At 38.2% G+C, this 24,909-nt stretch overlaps 1 protein-coding gene across 1 annotated transcript in view; it reads right to left on the bottom strand.

Annotated features, from left to right (window-relative positions):
• The window catches only part of ARSB (arylsulfatase B), a 190,579-nt gene that overhangs the window by 131,763 nt on the left and 33,907 nt on the right, over positions 1-24,909 (bottom strand). Inside the window, exon 4 of the mRNA XM_081311289.1 lies at positions 20,216-20,423. Coding sequence (XP_081167415.1) covers positions 20,216-20,423 — 208 coding nt within the window. The remainder of the gene's footprint in view (positions 1-20,215; positions 20,424-24,909) is intronic.

Below are 24,909 nucleotides of genomic sequence, written 5' to 3'. Positions count from 1 at the left end.
GCTTACTAAGGAGGAAGGGATATAATATAATGGTACACAAGTTAAACATTTTGGGTTTTCTTTGGAGCAGTCAGGAAAGGTTTTCTTTCCCTTCTCTGCCTCCACCATGTCACATTCCCCATTGATAAAACAACGATCATCATAATCATGGTTCCTGCTCAAGTGCTTTTCTGCATGCTGAGCTCCACTGGAGGTATGAACTTCAATTAATGAAACTGGACTTAAAAAAATTCTAATTCCAGACTTATGCAACCAAATGAATTGCAGCTTCCAAGGGCATAACTGGGAGGCAATATCCTCATTTCGGTGATGCTGTCAAAGCTCAAAACTGTTTTTGGAATTCCCTTCAAAGCAGCCAGTTTATGAGCCCCTTAAGCAAGGTGACCTCATCACTCATTCCTCCCAAGAAGTAGGTTAACCAGACACAGCTCCTGCCTTGCAGAACCATACAGCCCACTTTTGTGTTAGCCCCATCTCAGCCTGATTTTTAAAAGAGAAAGTCTTCAACAAACAATCCCTGGAGAACTTCTAAGAGGCACAAACCATTGCAATTACAAAGCCACAGTCTGTAAAGTAACACTGTCCAATTGAAATGGAATAGGACTCACATATGTAAATTATAATTGCCTAGTGGCCATATTTTAAAAAGGTAAAAAGAAACCATTAAAATTAATTTTACTAAGATACTTTATTCAATGCAATATATCAAAAAACATTTGTGATATATAATCATTATAAAAAGTATTGAAATAGTATTTCCCATCCATCTTTGAAATTCAATATTTTTCACTTACAGCAGATCTCATGTCATCTTAGCCACATTTTAAATGCTCAAGTGGCCACCACTGGAGAACAAGGACCTAAGCCCTCTTCTCCAGTGAGTAATGAAGATCAGGGCCTTATTTAGGACAGGATTAACTGAATTCTTCTTGTCATTTTCTTAATTCCCCTAACTTGGCAGTAGATGACTATAAGAATGATAAAAGAATGCTATCTATAACAGCTTATATATAACAGCATGCTGGGCCAAGTTTGGTGTTCTAATAACGACCTTGCCAGAAAGCACATAAATTAAAACCAGGATGGTAAAGAAAAGTCTAGAAGTTCTTTCACCCACCCCAATTCTGCATCGATGCCACTCTAGCTTGCAGAGACATCATGTGGCCTCTCAGAAAAGGACAAAGACAACTTTGAAGGGTGAGGGTTTTGCCTTGTGGAGAAAAAAGGAACATGTTATCTGAATTGCCTAATGATTCACAGCCCAAACATGCCAAAAACAAAGGAACTGCATGGGGCAAGGGCCTGGGGAGAGCAGGGAGCTCTAGTTCTTTCTGCTTTCTTAGCAAGGGTCCTCTAGGGGGAGCCACATTAATTCTATCCAGATTTGGGAGGCAGGAGATACACAGTGCAGATTGAGTCCCAAGAGCCTGGGCCCAGACTGGGGTGGCCTACCTGCCTCTGCCACATGGCCAAGTGTCAGACTCCTTGCCTCACCTGCTGTGGGCAGTTAAGAGACAGGCAGCTGGGCCGCAAGCTGTAAGTAAGGACCAGAGGGCAATTCTGATCCACCCAGGCTTTTGATAAGTTTGTGAACAAGGGCTGGGGCTATAGCTCAGTGGTGGAGCACTTGCCTAGCACTTATGAGGCACTGGGTTTGATCCTCAGCACCACATAAATAGTAAATAAATAAAATAAAGGTATTGTGCCCATCACAACTAAAAATTAAAAAAAAAAAAAGTTTGGGAACAAAAAATTGGAGTTGGTCTGCTTTAAAGAATTTTAAATTCTTTCATCAAACATTGAAACCTGAGATTTTAAACTTAAAAAAAAAAAGACAACATGAAGTTAATTGTACTCTGTTCCATAATTTAACCTCATTTTAATACACAAATGTTTTAAATTATTAACCAGTTGAATTACTTAATTTTCCCTCCTATATATTCTAGCAAAATGAATATCCCAGAAAGAAGGGCCCTGTCTGTACTGTGATTTTGTGTGCCCCTTTGAACACCAATGGGAAGCCTGGATTAGCCTAGTCACATGCCCAGAACCTCTCTTTGTATCCCTGGTCACGTCACTATCCATGCCTAAAAAGCCCCGTCCTCTTTTTCCATTCATCTCTTATATGCTGACAATTGGTTGAGTACTATTTATTTATTTGTATTTTCACAGAACTGGGGGTCAAACCCAGGGTCATTTGACCACTGAGCTATATCCTCCAACCTTTTACATTTTTTTGTTTTTAAAATAGTTTTTGTTGTTGTTGTTGTTGTTTTTTAACTAAGTTGCCCAGGCTGGCCTCACACTTGCAATTCTCCTATTTCAGCCTCCTAAATAGCTGGGATTACAGGCCTGTGCCACCACTCCTGGCTTGATAACAGTTTAATTCACATCTCATGTCCTCTCTGAAGCCTCCAGGAGGACCAGTCTCTCCTCCAAAGCTTATCTTTCTGTTCTACCCACCCAAGCTGGATTTGTGCCCCATGGGTGTATGGCTGAATCTCCAAGGCAGGCACACTCCTCTACCACACACATTTCCTGAGTTCTTTGCTAGGTGCTATACTAACAAAGGGGCCCAAGATATTTTTTGGTTCCCTCCTCCCCATTTATTCTCCCATCAGTAATATTTCTCCTCACATTACAGAATTTTTAGCTTAGAGGTCAGGGATTAAACACAAATCCTTCCAGGGGATACATCATAGGCTCACGTATGGAAAAGAACTTCTCCAAACCATAGATTTGCCCGGATGAAGCCGATACTTGCATCTCTCGCTGCAGTGTTCTTTAAGAGAGGTGACCATATCTCACTTAGCCTTGGATCTCTTTAGAAGCAGCACGTGGTCTTAAAAAAAATAAGAGTCATGCTTGTTAGAGTCATGCTTGATGACTGGCAAATTCTTGTTACCAGGAAGACAATGATGAGTGGTCAGGTGACCTCACCTTGTAACAGCCTACGGACCACAACCTGCCATAGGCACCAATTAGACCACTCCCTTCTAGGAGTCATAGATGTGAACTACCTGTACTGTACACAGGGCACTTTGGGGGACTGGATTTTCATTGGACCCCACCATTCAGGCTGCTCTATGACAGACTGAGAACTTAAGTAGGACCTTCTAACATAAGCTTTTTAAATAACACCACACAGCAGTCTCAGTCCAAACACAGCACTCCTGTCCCCCTCATCCCCACTTCTTTTCTACTTTTAACTAATTTGTGTGTATCTGAATATGTCACCAGATCACAGGAGTAAAACAAATACATAAAGCTTTTTTTTTTTTTGGTAATTTCATATGAATGCCATTTTAAAGGTTTATTCTTTGTTTTCTTTTTCCTTCTTCTTTAAAAAAATCCTCTCCCTCCCCCCTTTTATCTACATAAATAAGAAAGTGCTCTGGGATGGAAATAATTAAAAAAGAAGAAGAGAAAAGAAAGCAAAGACATTGTACTTTGCATAGTCATCCTGGGAGAGCTTGATTAGATGTGGCCCATGCTGTGAAAGAAAAATATAAAAGAGATCACAGAGATTACAGTTGGTTAAGAGTGAAAACCACAGGAAAGGAATAAACCTGTGGTGCCAATAATCTTTGAAATATTTTCTCATTAAGAAAACATGAAAAAAAAAAAAAAAAAAAGCCCTACAAGGTTAAGGTTTGTTCTGTCAGAAGGGAACAAGCCGGGAAGGCAGAATTTCTGTATACAAAAATTTTGTTGATGCTTTGTACCTTACTGCCAAAGTCAGCAAGAGAAGAGACTGTTTTTTCCCCCCCAAAAATATATTTTTATTATTGTTTTTAGGCCCAGTGGGGGGATCTCATGCTTCTGAAAGCAGAGGATGAGCAGGCTTGTCTGAGCCAAGCACAGCAGGGCCATCTCCTGCCAGGAGTCTCAGCCCTGGGTTCCCAGGCCCCCCAGGGAAGAGCAAGCCTCAGATAAACTGCTGAGGAGGAAGGAGGCTGCACACTTTCCTCGGTTGACTAGAGGGGGCCTCAAGTCAAGTTGGAAAGCCACAGCGAGCTCTGCACAAACCCACAGTGGAGCAGAATCTGGGACAGAACCCCACAAAAGTGAGCCTTGAACTTTTCATTATGAATATATGTCGCACATATGTGCAGAAGGCACCACTGCCCTCAAGGACAACCCACATGTGGACAGTAAAATGGAAGAGAACATGAATGTTTTGGCTCTTTAGTAGACAAAATTTAGCCACTCTTGGGGTTTGTTGTTGTTGGGGTTTTTTTTCCCCCTTTAAAAATCTACTTAAGCCCAGCTCGGAGGCACATGCTTATAATCCCAGAGACTTGAGAGGCTGAGGCAGGAGGATCACAAGTTCAAAGCTAGTCTCAGCAACTTCAAGAGGCCCTAGCAACTCAGCAAGACCCTGTCTCTAAATAAAATATAAAAAGGTCTGGGGATGTGGCTCAGTGAAGCCCCTCTAGGTTCAATCCCTGGTATCTGGTTTTTTTTTTTTTTTTTAAGGCTACTTAAGAGTAAATCTCCATGTTTAAATTCTGGAAGAGTTAGATATCAACAACATGTGGCTGTTGTTTTTCAACTGATAATACCAGTACACATTTGAAACCTAAAGGTGTGTATCTTCTAACTATTATATAGTAACACTGTTCAAGATTACCAACTAAAAACATCCATAATCGATCACTTTCTACTGATTCATAAACTATTTTTCCCTGGTCATTTAGCCCTCTTTGTTCCTCCAACTGCCTGCCTTCAGCCATTTTACCGCTCATGGATCAGGAGAACTGGAGAAAGGGAATATTAGCCCATTTACCACTATCCACAGGCAGAAAAGAAGTTTGAAAAGAATGAGATTTTGTAGATAGTGATGTTTTCACATCATTGGTAAATGCAGTTTTTTCTATGCCAGTCCTTCCCCAGTTCCTGAAGATAGCTACATCTGGATCAAAAAGACATATTTCCATCAAAAATTCATGACCAAATAGCTCTCTGTGTCAGCTGGAATTCAGTGAGCTACATTCTCCCACAGTGGAAACCATTTCCAGGGGTCTTATGCGGACATTGCTGTACCACCACTACCCACCCCTGTGACTGAGGCAGCCTGTGGATGCATGCTGGTACCCATTGGGCGACTCTGATCTTTCTTCATCTTTATCATATGCATTCCCTCCAACTATGGAGGGAGGTAAGAGCCCTGGGCTGGGAGTTAGAGACAAGGCCAAGTCTCCAATCTAACATCAGTCAACTTCTCAGCCTGTCGAGGTCTCTGTTTTTTTCATTTTCAAAATGATAAGATTGTAGAGGAATGTCATTAAAATCATCTTCAGCTCTTTCTAGAACTCCACTTATCCAACTCCTCTGCGTGGCTCCCATGCTCTAAGTGACCTGTGTTCTCCTTCTGGGTCACAGCCTACTGACAGCTGGACGCTACCCTTCCACTTAAGAAGTGCCATGCATTCTTCGTCCAGGAACTGGGCATAATAGTAGTACCTATTGAAAGAGTCGACACATGTGTAAAGTGCTTGGCACAATGCCTAGGATAGGCACTGCCTAAGATAAGCAAATGCTCGTGAACTGTTGGCTATAATTTTGGTCGTCATCATTACTGTCTGCCTAGTGACACGAGAAGCAGACCCTTTACGCTCCCTCTGCCTCTGCAAGTCTCAGCATCCCTCCATTTTAAAATCAAATCCCACCCGCTCCATGAAATCCTCCCATGTTACTCTAGTTTGCATTTCCCCTCTCCAATACAAAATGCTGTAGTATTGACACTGTTGATACCCTACAATTTAGAACTTAGTTGTATCAAGTCTTCACAGCAGTTTAGGCCCATGGCTAGTCTTACTGCTCAGATAAGAATGCAAGCTCTAGAACTTTTCCATATGTGAGCACATTTCTTATCATATGAAAGATGCTCAATAAAATACAAATGAGTTGAGGCTCTTATTTTATTAAAAAAAATATTAAAGCAACTTCCCAAGGTGGATTAGAGAATGGGCCTTGGTTTTCATCATTATTTGTAGCTTCCTATTTGTTTTTCAGGATTTCCAACAAAATCCCTAAGAAACCATTCCATGGGTTCTCAAGAAAACTAAAGCTGACCTCCTAAGTTTCGGTATGAAATTATTAAAAGCATCTATTTGTTCAAAGTTGTTTTTCCCTTCACAGTTGCTCACAAATAAAAATATTTTAAACAGTTAATTATCCTTATCATTCACAAGTCCTAGGTCCACAAGGCTTTTCTGGAGGAGGCAAATGAATCATTTCTTGGTCCATTTTTCAGAGCAGTTTGCTGAACCCACTGCCCTGGGCATGGGGACGCTAATGTCAAAACAAAATTAACAGTATGAGCATTTGCATTTGATGTGAACATTTGTCTCAGAAACAAAACAAGTACAGAACAGGAGATGATCAGAAAGGATACCGAGAATTTCCCATCATTCCAGGGTGAATGCATGTGGTAGGAAGAATTATGGCCCCAAAGATGTCTGAGTCCTAATCTCAAAGCCTGTGAATATGTTACCCTCCCTGGCAAAGGGGACTGAGGTTACAGAAGGAATTAAAGTTGCTAATCAGTTGACCTAAATATAGGTAGATTATCCTGGATTGTAGGGAAGGGGTTCGGTTCTGAGATCTGAAAGTGAAGGAGAAAGGAAAAGCACATCAGAGAGATGAAGGGATGAAGGAGGAGGAGAGAACCAAAATATGAGGGGGGTTGTCGCACCATTGGAGGCTCTGAAGATGGATGAAGACAGTCCAAAAATAAGTGGCAGCCTTGAAACACTAAAAGCAGCCCAGCAGGCAGCCAGCAAGAAGATGCAGACCTCAGTCCTGCAATCACAAGGGGCTGAATTCTGCCCACAACCTAAATAAGGAGACAGATCTTCCCCCAGAGTCTTCAGAAAGAAGGTGCCCTGCCGACACCCTGCTTCTTATCTTGGTGAGGCCTGTGCTGGACTCCTGACCTAAAGGACTGTATGATAATAAATTTGTGTTGCTGCTAAGATTTGTCATAATTTGTCCTGGAAGCAATAACAAAGTGATATATTGCGTTTCCATTACAAAAATAATAATTAGACTATTACTCCCAAGTAGGTAAATTCACAGCTGCCAAATCTCTAAAGTTAATAAGGTTATCATAGGCCTGGGGTTGTGATCAGTGGTAGAGCACTTGCCTAGCACTTGCCTCACAGCACTGAGTTCAATTCTCAGCACCGCATATAAATAAATAAAATAAAGTCCATTGGCAACTAAAAAAAATAAAAAGATGATTTTTTTAAAAAGGTTATCATATACCAAGTATATTCTTACATTGCTCAAAAATGATACAAAATCAGGACAGAGCAATTGAATGACATTGAAATTTATCAGGAACATTTTGGGTTAGCAGTGAAAATCAAGTTTGAAGCAGAAGACTAAAAAACAGGCCAAAAAAAAAAAAAAAAGGCTGGGAATGTGGCCCAGTGGTAGAAAGCTTGCCTGGTATTCGTGAGGTCCTAAGTTTGATCCTCAGTATTAAAAAAAAAAAAAAAAAAGCAGAAAATGTGCATTGTTCCAAATGTACCACTCCAGTGAAATTTTCAAAGTCTTTTAAAGATAGATTAAGCATCTGAAATGAGAGTATTAAAAAGAATCACTAATGTGTTATAGTAAAATCTTATACAGTAGTCCTCCCAATTATCTGTGGTTTTGTATTCCAGGATTTCATTTATTCAAAGTCAACCAGGGTTGGTTGGAAACTATAGGGAAAATTCCAAGAAAAAAACATAAGTTTTAAATTGCATGCTGTTCTGAGAGGCATGATGAAATCTCACATCATCCTGCTCCATTCTGCCCAGGACATGAATCATTTCTTTGTGCAGCATACAGGAGAGAGAGAGACAGAGAGAGAGAGAGAGAGGGAGAGAGAGACAGAGAGAGAGAGAGAGAGAGAGAGAGCCCACAATCATATAACTTTTTTATAGTATAGGGTTATAGCTGTTCAATTTTATTATCAGTTATTGCTGTTAACCTCTTACTATGCCTAATTTGTGAATTAAACTTTGTTATGGGTATGTGTGTATAGAAAAAGTTTGAGTATATATAGGGTTTAGTACTGTCTGAAGTTTTGGGCACTCACTGGGGGGGGGGGGAGTCTCAGAATGTATCTTTTGTGAATAAAGAAGCCTATTGCACCGTAAATATAGATTCAACTTCAGCAGGCAAACAGATCCATCACTCTTCTTTTGCATTAACCCCTGGAAGACCAAATAGTGAAATGCCTACTTGAATGCCATTTCCAGCATCCTCAAACTTAAGTATGATGGTTAATAGTATGATATGTAGCTTACTATCATAGCTGACCAGTGTAACTACACAAGTAAAACAAACAAGGTACATTATTTGGTATTATTGATAATACCTAAAGAGTCTTTTTCAAACATAGGTACACAGGGTACACATTCAAGATGTCATTTGGAGTTAAAAAAAAAAAAAAAACCTCCTTAAATTCTTTGCTTTATATGTTATAATTTTAATCAAAATATAATGTTTATTCATTATTGTAAGAGTAAAATATTTGGTCTTTAATGACTATTAATGTTATATTTTACATATATATGTGTTGTTATTATAATGATATATATATATATATATATATATATATATATTTATGCATATATATATATATATATATATATATTTAAGAACTTTCAAATAGTTGGAAACTGAATGAATAATAAATAAAAGAAAAAGTGTGGTAACTTTATGAAGAAACTTGTATTCATATAAACCAAAAATGTTTATTAAAATTAAATAACACAAGCAGAATAGGTTTTATAATTCCAATTTCCTAGTAGTAATGGACATACAGTAACAATTTTCTTTATAAATTTCATATCTTAAAATATGAAACACTCATACATACTAAACAAAATCCTTAAGAATAAAAAAATTTAACTTTTGATATTTAATTTCATTCAGGTTATATGTTTCTCAAAAAAAAAGGAATAAATTAAAAGCATAATTTCAACTTTACTACCTTGTAATCAATGATATAAAACCTCCAAAACCAGGTCCAACAGCTTCCATGCTAAATCACCTTCAATTCAGACATAACAAAGAATTAAGAAATATGCAGAATGAAAGAAAGTTATCAGAGAAAATAATAAGCTTCTCAAAACATACTATACACTCATTGATCAAACTTAAGAATAAAAAGCTGCTTTAAAAATAATTCCTCATGATTTTGGGAAAATGGACACCAGAAATGTAAACAAAAAGTTTGTCAGAGTAATTGACTACAGATTGCTAACCATCATCTTCAGTTGAAAAGGGAAGATTCCTGGCATTTTTGATGCCCACTAGCAGACTGTTCAATTAGGAAACAGACCACTCTCCCCTGTGGACGGTCAGCCCTGTTCCCCGCTGTTCCCCAGAACCCAGCAGAGGGCATGGCCCACAGCAAGCATGCAGTTGATAAGTGAGTGGATGAATGAAGGAATGAATGGGCATAGATATTAACAAATAGACTCACAAGTCACACAATGAAATAGAAACCAGATGGGACAAAATAAAGGACCAAATGAAATGCAAACTTGAGACCAAATGCCAGAAGTGGTTTGGCCTCTAGCCATTAAGCTATTATTTTATCACAAGAGCTTATAATTATAAAGCACAGGAACGGTACTGTTGGCAATCCCAACACTCCTATCAAGAAATAGGATTTCTGTCCACATTTTACAAATGAAGAAACTGAGATACTGAAGGTTGAACTGCCTTGTCCAAGATTGCATAAGAATCAGTGGGTGATTAAGCACTGTGCCCAAGCACTCTGCCTCCTGCATACCACAAACTTAGTTGCTCTCTGGGTCTTAGCCTCTTTCTGAGATCAGACGCTCTTATAAGATCCTTAAGATCTCAAAAAAGGAGGAGGGATAGGCGTAATACTATTGTAATACTTGATTAATAGCAATAAATAAACCTTTGCTCACACAGGAAGCTGCCCTTCTCAAGTCAAGAGAGCTCTCCAAGCTACAGTTTTTACCAGTTCTGATTAGTTCATTTTATTTGCCTTATATCTGGTCAGCAGAATCTTGAAGTCTGAAGAGCTCTGCATAGTTCTTTATTTTTAATTTTATTTTATTGGTTCTTCTTAGTTATACATGACAGTAGAATCAATCCATTTTGATAACATTATACAAGCATCAGATATATCTTAGTCTATTTAGGACTCCATTCTTGTGGGTGGGCACGATGGGTTGGTTCACTTAGGTATTTTCAAATGTGTACATAGAAAAACTATATTAGATTTATTCTACTCTCTTTACTATTCCCATCCCTCCTCCCTTCCTTTCATTCTGCTTTGTCTAATCTACTGAACTTCTCTTCTTCACCTCTTTCGCTTTATTGTGGTTTACCTTCCACATATTAGCAAAAACTTTCAGCCTCTAATGTTTTGGTATTGGCTTATTTCACTTAACATGATATTCTCCAGATCCATCCATTTACTGGTAAATGTCATAAAGTGGCTGAGTAATATTCCATTGTGTACATATACCACATTTTCTTTATCCATTCATCTGTTGAAGGGCACCTAGCTTAGCTATTGTGAACTGAGCTGCTATAAACATCTATGTGGCCATGTATTCTAATTTTAAATCCTTTGGATATATGGCAAGGGGTGGGATAACTGGGTCAAATGGTAGTTCTAGTCCTACTTTTTTTTTTTTTTTTTGGTACAAGGTATTGAACCTAGGGGCACTTAACCACTGAGCCACATCTCCAGCCCTTTTTTTGTATTTTATTTAAAGACAGGGTCTCTCTGAGTTGCTTAAGGTCTCACTAAGTTGCTGAGGCTGGCTTTGAACTCGCCATCCTCCTGCCTCAGCCTCCTTGAGCTGCTGGGATTATAGGCATGTGTCACTATGCCCAACTTCCATTCCTACTTTTGTGAGGAATGACCATACTGATTTCCAGAGGGGTTGCACCAATTTGCAGTCCCTCCGACAATGTATGAGCATTCCCTTTTCCCCACATCCTCACCAGCATTTGTTGTTGCTTGTATTCTTGATAATTGCCATTCTAACTGGAATGAGATGGAACCTCAGTATAGTTTTAATTTACACTTCTCTAATTGCTAGAGATGTTGAACATTTTTTCATGTATTTGTTGATGGACTGTATTTCTTCTTTACAGCAGGGTCTGTTAAGTTCCTTTGCCCATTTATTAATTGGGCTCTTTGGTTTTTTGGTGTTGAGCTTTTTGAGTTCTTTGTATATTCTGGAAATTAACACCCTATCTGCAGTGCAGATGGCAAAGATTTTTTTTTCCTTCCATTTTTTAGGTTCTTTCTTGATACTCTTGAATGTTTCTTTTGCTGTGAAGATTTTTGGTTTGATGCCATCCAATCTATTGATGTTTGATTTCATTTCTTGTCCTTCAGGAGTCTTGTTCAGGAAGTCAGCTCCTGTGTCAATACGTTGAAGTGTTGGGCCTCCCTTTGCTTCTTTATGCTGAGATAGTGCTCACCTCATCTAAATAGGAGTCCTCAACAGTCACACACTCAGTAACATTTGTTTGCAGACACATATTAACCACTAGCCTGTTTTTTTATATATTTATTTTTTAGTTGTAGTTGGACACAATACCTTTGTTTATTTATATTTATGTGGTGCTATGGATCAAACCTAGGGCTTTGCACATGCTAAGTGATCACTCTACCACTGAGCCCCAACCCCAGCCTCTAGCCTGTTTTTATAGATTTTGTATCTGTAAATATTTGGCCAGGCAGCTATAGGAGACAGAGATGCGGGTACCAGATGAGACACATGTAAACTTGTGCATCTGCAACTGATTTGATGGTGACCTGATTTTACGTCAGCCCCTTCTCTTTGCTGTAAGCATGGTTTCCAGGTGATTATTTCTATATAGAATCTACCTTTCACTTGACTCCCCCCTTTCTTGCAGCCTGTGCAACATGATAATTCCTCTCATCTCCAAGGGAAGTTTGGCTCAAGTGGGTTCTAAAAGGAGCGTACAATATAAGAAATGGATCCGTCTTAAACATGACCTTTAAAATGGAATGCAGAAGAAGAGGAGAGAGTTAAACCCAAACAAATTGTAACATTTCTTGCAATCTAGTCAATAAATATGTTCAGTTCAATGTATATCTTTCATTAATTTTAAACTCAGAGAAAGGTCACAGTGCTATACCTTCACATCAGTGTGAAAATATTGATTTAAATTCAAAATAACAATAAAACAATATTATCACATATAATAAGGGATATAAGAAATCACTGACAATCTGAAACATAGGGATGAGAAGCTTCTTTGCCCTAGAGTCTGGGATTGTGAATTCTGTGGTTTTTCATGGAAAATACAACTATAAGACTATTCCGGGGCCTTTAAAGTATGTCGGTTAATATTTTCACTCAATAAAATAATCAATAAACTAGTGCCCCTTACTAATATAATTTTAAATTGATCCAGCATGCTCTTGGTGTGGATATTAACATACAAAATCTAAAGATGTGCCATGGATTAAGGACTAGCTAGGGAAAAGATCATTCTAGCCTCATAGTTTTGAGACCTATGTTGTTATTTTCCTCTTTGATAGATGTATTAAATAAATGCATCATGTGAAGAGACAGTGTGGACACACCATCTGTATTCACTTAACAAGTTTTCCTTATCCTTGTTAGAAATTCATTATAGGGTTTGAAGCACCTAGTCATACTGCTTTGTAATACTATTGTAATACTTGATTAATCAAAATAAATAAGCCTCTGCTCACACAGGAAGCTGCTCTTCTCAAGAGAGCTCTCAAAGCTACAGGTTTCACCAGTTCTTTCTGATTAGTTCATCATTTTATTTGCCTTATATCGAGTCAGCAGAATCCTGAGGTCTGAAGAGCTCTGCATAGTTCTTTATTTTTAATGTTGTTTTATTGGTTCTTTGAAGCACCCAGTCAGACTGGTTTGCAGGATGTTTCTGGTACAGAATTTCTGTAGTATTTTAGTAAGTCTGCCAACTGCGTACGCATATTTGAAACCATGAAATAGCTTCCCATTTGCCAGCTACCTATTTTGAAAGGAATTCCACATGGAAGGAAGCAAGGGACATAAGATTTAAGGGAATTAGTTAAGATTCATTTTTACTCCAGTTGAGGTCTTAAATTACATGTAATTTTGTGAAAGCTCAGGTAATAAATGTTAAAAGTTTAGGTTCTGCAAGAATTTACTTTATTTGTCTAAGTAGAAAAGAACAGGATCCAGTGTTCCTCAAAGTTGGTGCCACTGGATGTCGGGGACAGGGCCCTTTTTCCAGGACTATGGATCCGTGGACTGCTATGCGGGTCACATAGGCACTCTGGCACAGACTGCACCCTTGCCACTTGTCTGCAAATACCTCCCAGTGCCAAGGAAGGAATGGATCCACCGAGGCTGTGCCCAGCACTGACAAAAGTTCTGAAAACCCAGAGCAGTGCAGAACTGCACAACCATAAACCTTCCTGGTAACAAGACTCTCTGAGTAAGAGTTCTTGGTCCAAGCTCTCTTAAGTATCTCTTAAATCTGTCTTTCCTTCCCTATATTTTCCTTTTCTCAGGCATCCCTTACCCATGTACCCACCCCTATACTGTCAGAAGCCCAAAAGGTTCCAACCACTCTCCATACCAGTCCTAAAATGATCCTGCTCACAACTGGTCAGTGCCTCCCACCACCTTTGGAGGTCCTCTGCAATTCCTTCCTGGGTAGACTCTGAGTGAATGAATGGGTGGCCAGCCAACCTGCACTCAATAGATGATGAAACCGAGGCTGGAGTCTACATGACTCGTGGGCTGCACAGCCAGGACTCGAACTCTGACCAGATTCTATCAGAGAAAGGTTAGAAGGATCGTCTTTGTAGAAAAAGAAAACAATGACGTGTTTGTAATGACACAGACAACATTTGTAATGACACAGGCAACACTGTCATATGTATCACAGTGACAGAGAGAGTAGCATTAATCCGTCAATGTTGTACTTTTTATGCAGGAAGGGCATGAAGAGCAGAACCTTAAAATTTTTCGGGGGGGGGATATCAGGGATTGAACTCAGGGGTGTTCAACTGAGCCTCATCCCCAGCCCTATGTTATATTTTATTTAGAGTGGGGTCTCACTGAGTTGCTTAGCGCCTTGCTGTTGCTAAGGCTGGCTTTGAACTTGTGATCCTCCTTCCTCAGCTTCCTGAGCCACTGGAATTACAGGCATGCACCATTGCACCCCACTGAGATCATTAAATTTAAACTTTATTATCAGCTTTTTCAAACAGCCTGTTTGTAGAAATGGGTACATTTACCTGAAACGTAAACCATGTGGGAGAAGTTGAATTTCAAGCCCAGTTGGTTTCCAGCAGCCGTGTGTGTGTGTGTGTGTGTGTGTGTGTGTGTGTGTGTGTGTATTTTTTTCCTCTTCCTGGTTGGGAAAATTCCCAAGATTTGAGTAAGAGTGAACTCAGAGGTTCTTGGATTTCTATTCACAAAAGAATTATCAGGATACTTGTTAAAAATGAGATTCCTGGGACCTCAGCCCTGGGTTTCTCATTCAGTAGGTCTGTGATAGAGCCTCAGAAGCTGAATTTTTAGAATTGAGGTTAGATTCGCATTGCATGAAGTTAGCCATTTTTAAGTGCCCAATTCAGTGACATATCCCGTGTAATCACAGTGCTGTGCAGCCATCACCTTGGGAACTGCAGTTTTAACAAAATGCTCACTACTGCTGCAGGCTCCTGGTGGCACACTGAGAATGCCCACCTTAAGGGCTTAGATGATGGGTACAGATGGCAAGGGATGAGATGCCTCATGGATTTCTCTTAGATTATAAAACAAATTTTTTTTCAAAAAAAGTCAGTCTCCCCAAACATCAATACCTAAAATCTATTCTTTGCCTCTCCCTGTCACTAAATATAAGCTTGATACTTGATACCAAGAAGTTCGTTCATGGCACATTTTTCTGTACTAAAGGACACAACATTTTCTTCTTTGGATGCACCCAGCGCTCAGGCTCATAAAGAAGAGCAGTGCTAAGTGATGTAAGTGAGACAACTGGAAAAAATGAATCACACCGCTCTGATCCAGTCCAGGTCCCCTCTCCTTGGGTTTAATCACATTATTATAGCACATTATTGAATTCTGCTTCAGGCAATGAATTGTCAATAAACACATATAAAGTCTCTGGAGAAAGAAATGCAAATGAGGCGTTTCCTTAGAGTCAGACCCTCAGCCAAACGTAAGTGAGGCTGTGGACAGATCCTTCATCACTTCTATCAGAGGAAGAGCACAGCTGCAATGACTTAGCATAAAAATGAACAGCTTAGAAGAAATTCTGTTTAGAAAGATTCAGGAAGAGAATGGTTTCTGGGAACAGGAGTGTAGAAAGACAAAAAGTAGAGCTAAAGGACAGTGGGTTGAGATAAAAGGAAAAAGAGATGAGATGCAAAAAGACAATTGACTAGGATAATTAGGTACTGACCTCAAGTAGATTGGGTTTGAATTCTGGCTCTTCCATTTGTTAGATGTGAAAATCACTTAACTTCTTAAGGTTCTCGCTTCTTCTGGTAAAATGCAGATCAGGAAACCTATTTGACAAGCTTATTTTGAACTTTAATGCTTACAGCAGGAGCAACAGTGCCAATGTAGGGGTGGGGGGGACACAGGAGCAGGGTTGGGCCCTGCTGTCAGGACTTGATGAACAAGGGTCATTTTATTTCTAAGAAACTCAGAAGAAAAGGGAACTGATTGAGGCAAAGAAAGGAAGGCCAGCAAAGAAACCAAAAATACAGTCCTAACAATTTACATTGGAGATAAAAAACAGCAGGCTTAAAATTGCAAAAATGTCTAACTGCTAATGCAGAAGAGCTCCGGAAGGCCGAGAAAAAGGACAAAAGCTAACAAGGATGAGAGAGAGAGAGAGAGAAAAAAGCTATATCAGTCATTCACCCCACTAATTAAAGATATTTTTGAGAAATAATTCAAGCAGAACAAAAGCAATAAGCTAAAATATGAACATGGAAAAATTCCTAGAGTGAAAAATAATCTCAGCATGCAGATCAAGGGACTTACTATATTTAAGGCAAAATTAACTTTGTAAGTATCTTAAAGACCCATACCTAAATATACTTAAGCAAAAAATTTTAACTGTGGAGATAACTTTTTAAAATGCCACCAAAGACAGTTCCAGAAATCAGTTTTACCAGAGAGATCTTAAAAACATTCTAAACTATTACAGAGCATAGAAAAAGATGGAAAACCCATTCAAATTATTTTATTAAGTGACTCTCACCAACACAACAAAACATGACAGAGAATAATCACCAACCACATTTGCACTTCTGAACTGATTGACAAACCTGAAATACACAAAGGCAAACTGAACTTAGCAGTATTATAAAAATACATAGGCATGATCCAGTTGAATTTAGCCCAAGAAAGCAAAGATGATCTCAGACCAGCATATCTGTTAATGCATCATTGTGTCAGGCAGAATATAAGACAATGCTATTATAAGGTAATCCCTGTTTTCTCAGTGAGAAGCTTCAAATATTACTTCTGACAACCTGAATAAATAAAATGTTGTTTATAAAACAGTCAACTCTCTATTTTAAAATAGTTATGCATATGTACGTGGAATCATGTAACAAAAGAAATATTGATCTTAAAATATTTTTCATTCCCACATACTATGAAAATATTTTATTCCACATCTTCCCATGCATTCTTGACACCAATATCTCTATTTTTACAAAAGCCACTTGGAGATATTTAACATTGTCTTCCAGAGCTACCTTCTTCATTTCTGAGGATACTTCAGCCTACCAGTGATATATTAATCAATGTATATTTTCATTTCAGGAAACTATTTGTCCCTAAAATTGTGTAATGGTGATCTCTACAACAAAGCCTTGTTTTATAAATTCATGACCTCCAATTTTTGAAATTATAAGGTCATTTCCCAGGAATAAATGCATCCTGGTCTCTGTTTTACTGATTATTTCCAGAGACTTCTATAGGTATTCAATACTAATGTGATCAAAATGCTACATAGCAGGCTCTTCAAAATAAAGTAAATTGAGAAGGACACCAGATTATGAAAGATCTTATAAGGAATTAAGTATAAGATGCCTCCTTCTTTTCAGAAGGATAAGTTTTGGGAAAAAGATAAATTTTATCTTATATTCAACCTTTTTCAAAACAAGGAGCATCCACTGTAGAAACCATATATATAGTATATACATATATACTATAACATCATGTTGTATACCTTAAACACACACAATGAAACTTTTATTATTTAAATAAAAAACAGGAAGCACTTGGAAAATAATACTGTTTGGATGGCATTAAAGTAATTGAACAAGTCTGCTCAGAGGGGACACCATCCTATCCCTGCCCAGCTCCACAGGAGGTCACTATTGCAGCCCACAATGGGGGAAGCTCTGCTATATCGGAAGGTCCGATAAGAATATCAGGATCATCATCTCCAAGGAAGGATGTTTCAGTGAACTCAGAACCACAGAAGCTTGGCTCTGCCTGGCTGTATCACTTGGGCAAGTTACTTAACCTCTTTGTTCTTCAGTTCTTACATTTGCAAGATGGGATTATAATAACCCTCAGAGGATGGATTATTGACAGGATTAGTTGAACTAATTCAGTTAAATCACTTAGAACTAGGTCCTGAACATAGTAAACACTCAATTAATGCTATATTTTAAAAAACATGCCTAATTATAAGCAAAGAAAAACAACTCATAAAAAAACCAGAAAACTAGAGTAGAATACCAAGTTGATTCCTCAACAAGTCCCCTCATCCCTACATAGTCACCATCCAATTAAATTTACCAGATAATAAACCCTGACCTCATGCTAAAAATTTCCAATCAAATTTTTAAGTAGGCAAGGATCACTAGGTATTTGGGAAAGCCACTTTCATGAGAGGCGAACTAAAATAGAACATAGAGAGTTTTATGAGAGAGAGAAAGAGAGAAATATAAATAAACTTTTAAAAATATTATATATAAGCTGGACTTAATGGTGCATGCCTGTGATCCTAACTTCTCAGGAGGCTGGTGCAGGAAGATCACAAGTTCAAAGCCAGCCTCAGAACTTGGTAAGACCCTATCTCAAAATAAAAAATAAAAAGAACTGGGGATGTAGCTCAGTGGTACACCTGGGTTCAATCTCCAATACTGTCATTGTTGGTGGGACTACAAATCAACTACTCTGGAAATCAGTATGGAGATTTCTCAAAAAACTAGGAATGGAACCACCATAAGATCCAGCTATCCCACTCCTCAATATATATCCCAAAGATCTAAAATCAACATATTATAGAGCTACAGCTACATCAATGTTTATACAATTCACAATAGCCAAGCTAGGGAACCAACCAAGATGCCCTTCAACAGATGAATGGATAAAGAAAATGTGGTATATGCACACAATGGAATATTACTCAGCCATAAAGAAGAATGAAACTGTGGCATTTGCCAGTAAATGGATGAAACTGGAAACCATCATGTTAAGTGAAATAAGCCAGACTCAGAAAGCCAAAGTACTAATGTGTTTTTTTTCTGATATGCAGAAGCTAGTCCAAATTAAGGAGGGGGTAGGTGGGAAAGAAATAGGGTGGGGGATTCCATCAAAATAGAAGAAACATGGGTGGACTAGATGAAGGGGACTAATGGGGAGAGAAAAGGGATGGATGGATGGAACAGAATGAATCTGACCTAACTTCCCTATGTACATATATGAATATATTGAAGTGAATCTCACCACCATGTACATCCATAAGACACTAACTAAAAAGAAAGAAAGAAAGAAAGAAAGAAAGAAAGAAAGAAAGAAAGAAAGAAAGAAAGAAAGAAAGACCCTATAAGTAAATAGCAGAAAGATCAGTAGAGTAGAAGGAATGGAAGACAGGGAGGGAAGAGGGGAGGGAAAGGGGAAAAACACTGGGGACTGAGTAAGAACAAATTATATTCCATACACATACTCATGAAAATAATGGTAATGCATCAGCTTTGGAGAAGTAAATTATATATATATATATATATATACACACACACACACACACACACACATATATACATATACATATATACATACATATATATAATAAACTGCAGTTAGAATTTGTTTTAATAAGGAAATGCTATATATATATATATATATATATATATATATATATATTAAAAACAAAACTTCACAAAAAAAGGAATTATCAAAAACAAAAAAGTTCTTGATAATTAAAAACACAGCAGTTAAAATAAATTCAATTAAAAGTATACACAATACTGATCAGGAAATTTTCCAAACAGTGGAAGAAATAAAAAGATAACAGAAATAAAAACTAAAAACTCTAGAGGATTGACCTAACATCTAATTAGCAGGAATTCTATAATAAGGATGGGGAGAGGTGAGGTGAAGGGTCAAACAATTGCAAAATAATTAATATAAGAAAATTTCCCATTAGAAAAGGTTGTGCATTTTCAGATAGAAAGTACTTTCCTAGTAGACAGCACAATGAATAAACAAAGACCTACACCTAAAGCATATCATGGTGAAATTTTAGAAAACTGTGCTAATGAGAGGGGGGGAAATCAAATACATAACAGATTAGGAATCAAAAGGTCATGGCCATAATGAAAATGATTTTCAAAAGTTATCTCTAAGTCCTGAGATCACAAATTTTCTTTCTCCTTTCTTTTGTTTTCTGTCATCAACATGTATGACTTTTATTGTCAGAAAACAAACACAAAATAAATCTATACCTGGGGATTCAAGCCCCAATTTAACTGGCTCCATTTCTCATCTGTGTCCATGTCACAATCTGTCTCTTTGCACTGATACAAAGTCCCCTCCAGTTAGTCACAGTCACAGTCATAGATGGCCTGTCTGCAGTGAGGTAAGAACAGACCACTACAGGGACTCGCCACCCAGCTGCCCTGGGCATCAGCGATGTCCATCATTTACTCAGTCATCGAGCACTTGTTTTTGAACATACTCCCAGAATATTTTAACAGCTGAAGGAGAGGAGGACAAGCCCGTAATTCTTTTTCCTTAGACACATCTTTCTATCCATTATGACCATGTCTCCCCTACTGCAGTTAGAATTTGTTTTAATAAGGAAATGCTAACTGCTCCCATCTGTCTTCATTCCACTTATCGAACACCATGTCCTAGGCTTTGCCGAGAGATGAGTTTCCTATTGACAGACTTACCCGTGGAAAAGATGAACACTGTGTTGTTCCAGAGTCCGTGGTTTTTTAAGGCTGCAGTGACATTTCCTACTGCTTCATCCATAAGGGACACCATTCCTGCATAGTGATGCCTGTTCTTATTCTGGATAAAGTCATATGGCTTCAGGTATTCTTCAGGCACCTGAAGGGGCTCATGGACAGACTGGAGAGCAAGGTAGAGAAACAGAGGCTGGAAAGAGAGGTTGTACACATCAGTTACAAGGGCATGGAAGAATTAAACACAGAAGGATAAGACACTCTGGATTTATCATAATAAAAATAATATCAAGACAACCTGCAGAATGCATTGAAAATATTTGTGAGTCATATATGTGTTTAGGGACTCATATCCAGAATATAGAAACAACTCTTGCAACACAATGACAAAAAAAAAAATTAACTGGACTATAAAATGGGCAAAGAACAGCTATTTCTCCAAAGAAGGTAGTCAAATGGCCATAAACACATGAAAAGATGTCAACTTCATTAATCATTAGAAAATGCAAAACAAAAATGCAAAACCACAGTGAGATACCACTTCAGACCCTCTAGGATGGTTTTAATTTTAAAAATGGAAAACAACAATAATGTTTGTGAGGATATATAGAGAAACTGGAATTCTCCCTCATTGCTAGAAGGATATCTATACTGAAAAAAAAAAAAAAAAAAAAAAAAAGCAGTTTGGGAGTTCCTGGACTTGTTAAACATGGGTTATCATATGACCTAGCATTTCCATTTCTTCAGAAATGAAAACATATCCACAAACTTGTATGAAGGTTCATTGCAACATTACTCATAATAACCAAAAAATAGAGACAGCCCAAAGTCCATGCATTGATTAGAAAAATAAAATATGGTATAGTTTCAGCATACATGGCAGTAAAGGAAATAAAGTACACAACATAGATGGACCTTAAAAACGCACTAAGTGAATGAGGCCAATCACAAAAGACCACGTATTGCATAATCACATATTTATACGAAATGTCCAGTAGGCAAATCCATAGGAAACAGATTAGTAGTTGCCTGGGGATGTAGGAAATTGTGGGGAGAGCATGATGAGTGACAGCTAATATGTTTAAGGTTTTGGGGGGGTGATGAAAATGTCTTAGTCTCAGATCAAGATGATGATTGCACAACTCCTGAATTTACTGTGGAACCATAAACTTTTAATGGGTAAATTTTATCATATACAAATTATGTGTCAATAATAATGTTTAAAAATATAACAAAAGATATAAGATAAATAAGTAAATAAAATAAAGCCAGAGTCCTAGAACAGCCTGATCCAAACAAATAATAATATCATAATAGCATCTATATATTAAATGTTATCTGTGTATTAGATACTCTGATAATAATTAAGATATTATCTCTTATTTACTTTTTAATTGACTTTATTTTTTAAATACATGACAGAGGAATGCATTACAATTCTTTTTACACATATAGAGCACAATGTTTCATATCTCTGTATTTAAAGTATGTTCACACCAGTTCATGTCTTCATACATGTACTTTGGATAATGATGTCCATCACATTCCACCATCATTGCAAACCCCCTACCTCCCTATTCCTCTCCCACCCCTCTGCCCTATCTAGAGTTCGCCTATTCCTCCCATGCTCCCCCTCCCTACCCCACTATGAGTCAGTCACGTTATATCACAGAAAACATTCAGCATTTGTTTTTTGGGGATTGGCTAACTTCACTTAGCATTATCTTCTCCAACACATCCATTTACCTGCAAATGCCATGATTTTATTCTCTTTTATTGCTGAGTAATATTCCATTGTGTACATATGCCACTTTTTAAAATTTATTCATCTATTGAAGGGCATCTAGGTTGGTCTCACAGTTTAGCTATTCCACTCTATGTAATATCCATTTCATAGATGAGTTAAGTTTAAAAAGTTATATGACTTGCTCAAGCCCACATTAATTGAAGAGCAATTTTCTGTTGCAAACCACACTATTACTATATGGCTACCTATCAAAAGATGCTTTACCCTTTTGCTTTAGCTGAAAATAAGTCCCCACCTTTTAGGAAAGTTTTATGGTTCTTACGTATTTTATGAGAAAACAAGTAAACACCATGCCTTGTTAGTTTGATGTAGGACTAAACGTAAGACCAACTCAACTCCTGGAAATTATCTGTAATCCACCTATTCTTTTTTATCTTTGATGCCAAGTTAAGGCACTGAACATCTGTGGTATTCCAGGCCAGTTTCTCCTTTTAAAAAGGAGAATAAAGGTATTCCCTTTATTGTGCTCCTACCGAATTCTTCAATGAGTTGGAAACCCTCAAAGAGACAAGTGGTTCAGGCTAAGAATAAACATGTAATTCTGTTAAAGTATCTGAGGTATTTAAATCTCATACATGAATGGGAAAAGGTTAGAAAGCAGATGGGAGGAGCTCATATTTCATTCTTCATTGTTAAGTTATTTTAAATTATATATTATACATCCCTGTGATGGAGTAAGGAATGTCCACATAGAGAAAGAGCAGCAGGAGAGGAGGACAGGTGAAGGCCAGAAAGGCCTTGTTGATGAGTCATCTTCCAGTGTCCCTCAGTTCAAAGTACTCAGCATACCAAATGCAACGCTTACAGGTACCATTTCCTGAGCCCCAACACTTGCGAACATAAGTCTATGACCCAGGGTGGAGGAGGAACAAGAGAGGGAGAAAGGAGAAGATTGACCCATCGGGTGAAGGGTTAAAATATGCTATTCTGGCATTTGATGATTTAAGTTAAAGGCACTTGAAAAACTGCAGGTGCAAGATTACTTCGATCTTCATGCTGCTTCTTAAAAGCAGAAATGGAAACTCCCAATGTAAAGACACCTGTACTAGAAGGAAGGGCCACAGCCTTATCCTCAAGGTCGGGAAGACCAAATGGAGAGAATTCTGCACAGACCTTGTTAAAATAACCCTTATCTGTAAAGCCTCCCACATAATTTAGTCACATTTCCATTTTACTATTTTTGTCCAATTTAGCATATATGTAACTGCCTCACCACTTCTTTGGGGCCTTCACTTCATTATGTTGAACCATACTATGCTTTCCTCCTACTATTCTCTTTTAGGTCAGTTCAATTCTGGGACCCAGCTGGGACTCTCTATAGGATAGAGGTGGAGACTTTTTGTCCCTGCACAGGTCACTAGCAGCAACATGGCTAAAGGAGAGGAGGGGGAAAGAGGGGATGTTGTCACAGCCAGCAAGGATTTGTAAAGGTAATGCAGAGACGGATGGAAGGGAGAGCCCTTGTAACCACACAAGGAAAAAATGATTCTGGAGTCACTATTAAAGAGTCTTGCAAATATTCAGCATGGAAATCGTTCTACTCACTTTGTTAAACACATTTAAAAAAGAAACTTGAAAACCTTTTCCATTATTATTCCTTAGTGACTAAAAACATCACCCTTTCTCTTGGGAGGCTAAAAATATAAAACTACAGCAGCCCTCTATTGACTCAAACAGAAAGGACATAACAGAGGAGTGAAAACCAACTCTGAAGGGTGAGGTGACTGTGGCAGGCTATGCAAAGGCAAAGCACTACCTGCTGGCCAGATCCTAATAACTTAGGAGAATAGACAAATGTATTCTTTAAACAAATAATTATCTTTTCCCCCATCTCATCAGCAACAGTCTACCATTTACTTTGGGCACTCAGTCTTACACAAATCTGTATGGCTTTAGGTCACCCGGAGGAGACAGAATAATGTGTAGTACAGCAGCCTATCTCACAAATTAGGACAAAGAAACACACTTGAGATACTATGGGGGGAAAAACTTTTCAGCACTCAAGTGAATGTTATCCATGAAACAACTCATTATTCAACAGAACTAAATGAAAGCATTTCTATACTATTTTCAAAATGGACAAAAACATATAGCGCTTTTATTACTACATGGTGGCCCAGCAGAAAGAACAATTAACTAGGGCTCCAAGGTTCTCCAGCCACCATCAGGACCTTGCTACAGTCACTTGGCCCACAAGCCTCCCTGTAACCAGTTGTAGCTCAGCTGTAGCTGAGCCTCAGCTCACTGTTGGCCCCAAACAAATCGCTGCCATCCTGGGGATGGGCTCCTTATACTATGTCTATGGACTGGAGTCCCAGCCCACCCTTGCTTGGCCTTGGAGACCAGATGGCCCCTCTGACATAACTGCAGCCCTGGCTGCACGTCAGCCTCCACTGATCTCTGAGTTCATGCTGGAGCCTTGTCTCTCCTCTGCTTTCCCTTGGGTCTGGATTCCTGTTCTCATCAACTTAGTCATAACTGTACCATTGTAGGTGTCTTGGGAATATAAAATGGAATCCTAGATGTGAAATCATGACTAAATACTTAGTATTACATAAAAAAAGTTCAGGATTATCACCCAAGGCTATTAATATATTCATGTTTAAGACACTAGGGGTTCTCTGACCTTTCCTATTATGCCAAACGGCTCCTTAAGACACATACTCTAAATATACCTGCCCCGTGCTAAGAAGCTTTATATCAGGGAGGAAGAAACCTTTATTTTCATTTCTTTATATATTTTCTCAAAGTATAAATGGGGAAAAACATATGAGAGGTGTTGACATTATTATTCTATCTTTAATGTTCAAATGAAGACATTCTTTTCCAAATTGTGCCTGGATAAAGTAAGAGTCTTCCATTAGAAAATAGC

Source organism: Spermophilus citellus, assembly GCF_964194105.1.
Source record: "Spermophilus citellus genome assembly, chromosome: 1".
NCBI classification, from domain to species: domain Eukaryota; kingdom Metazoa; phylum Chordata; class Mammalia; order Rodentia; family Sciuridae; genus Spermophilus; species Spermophilus citellus.
Note: the sequence above shows the minus strand (reverse complement) of the source record. Positions and strands in the feature narration are given on the sequence as shown.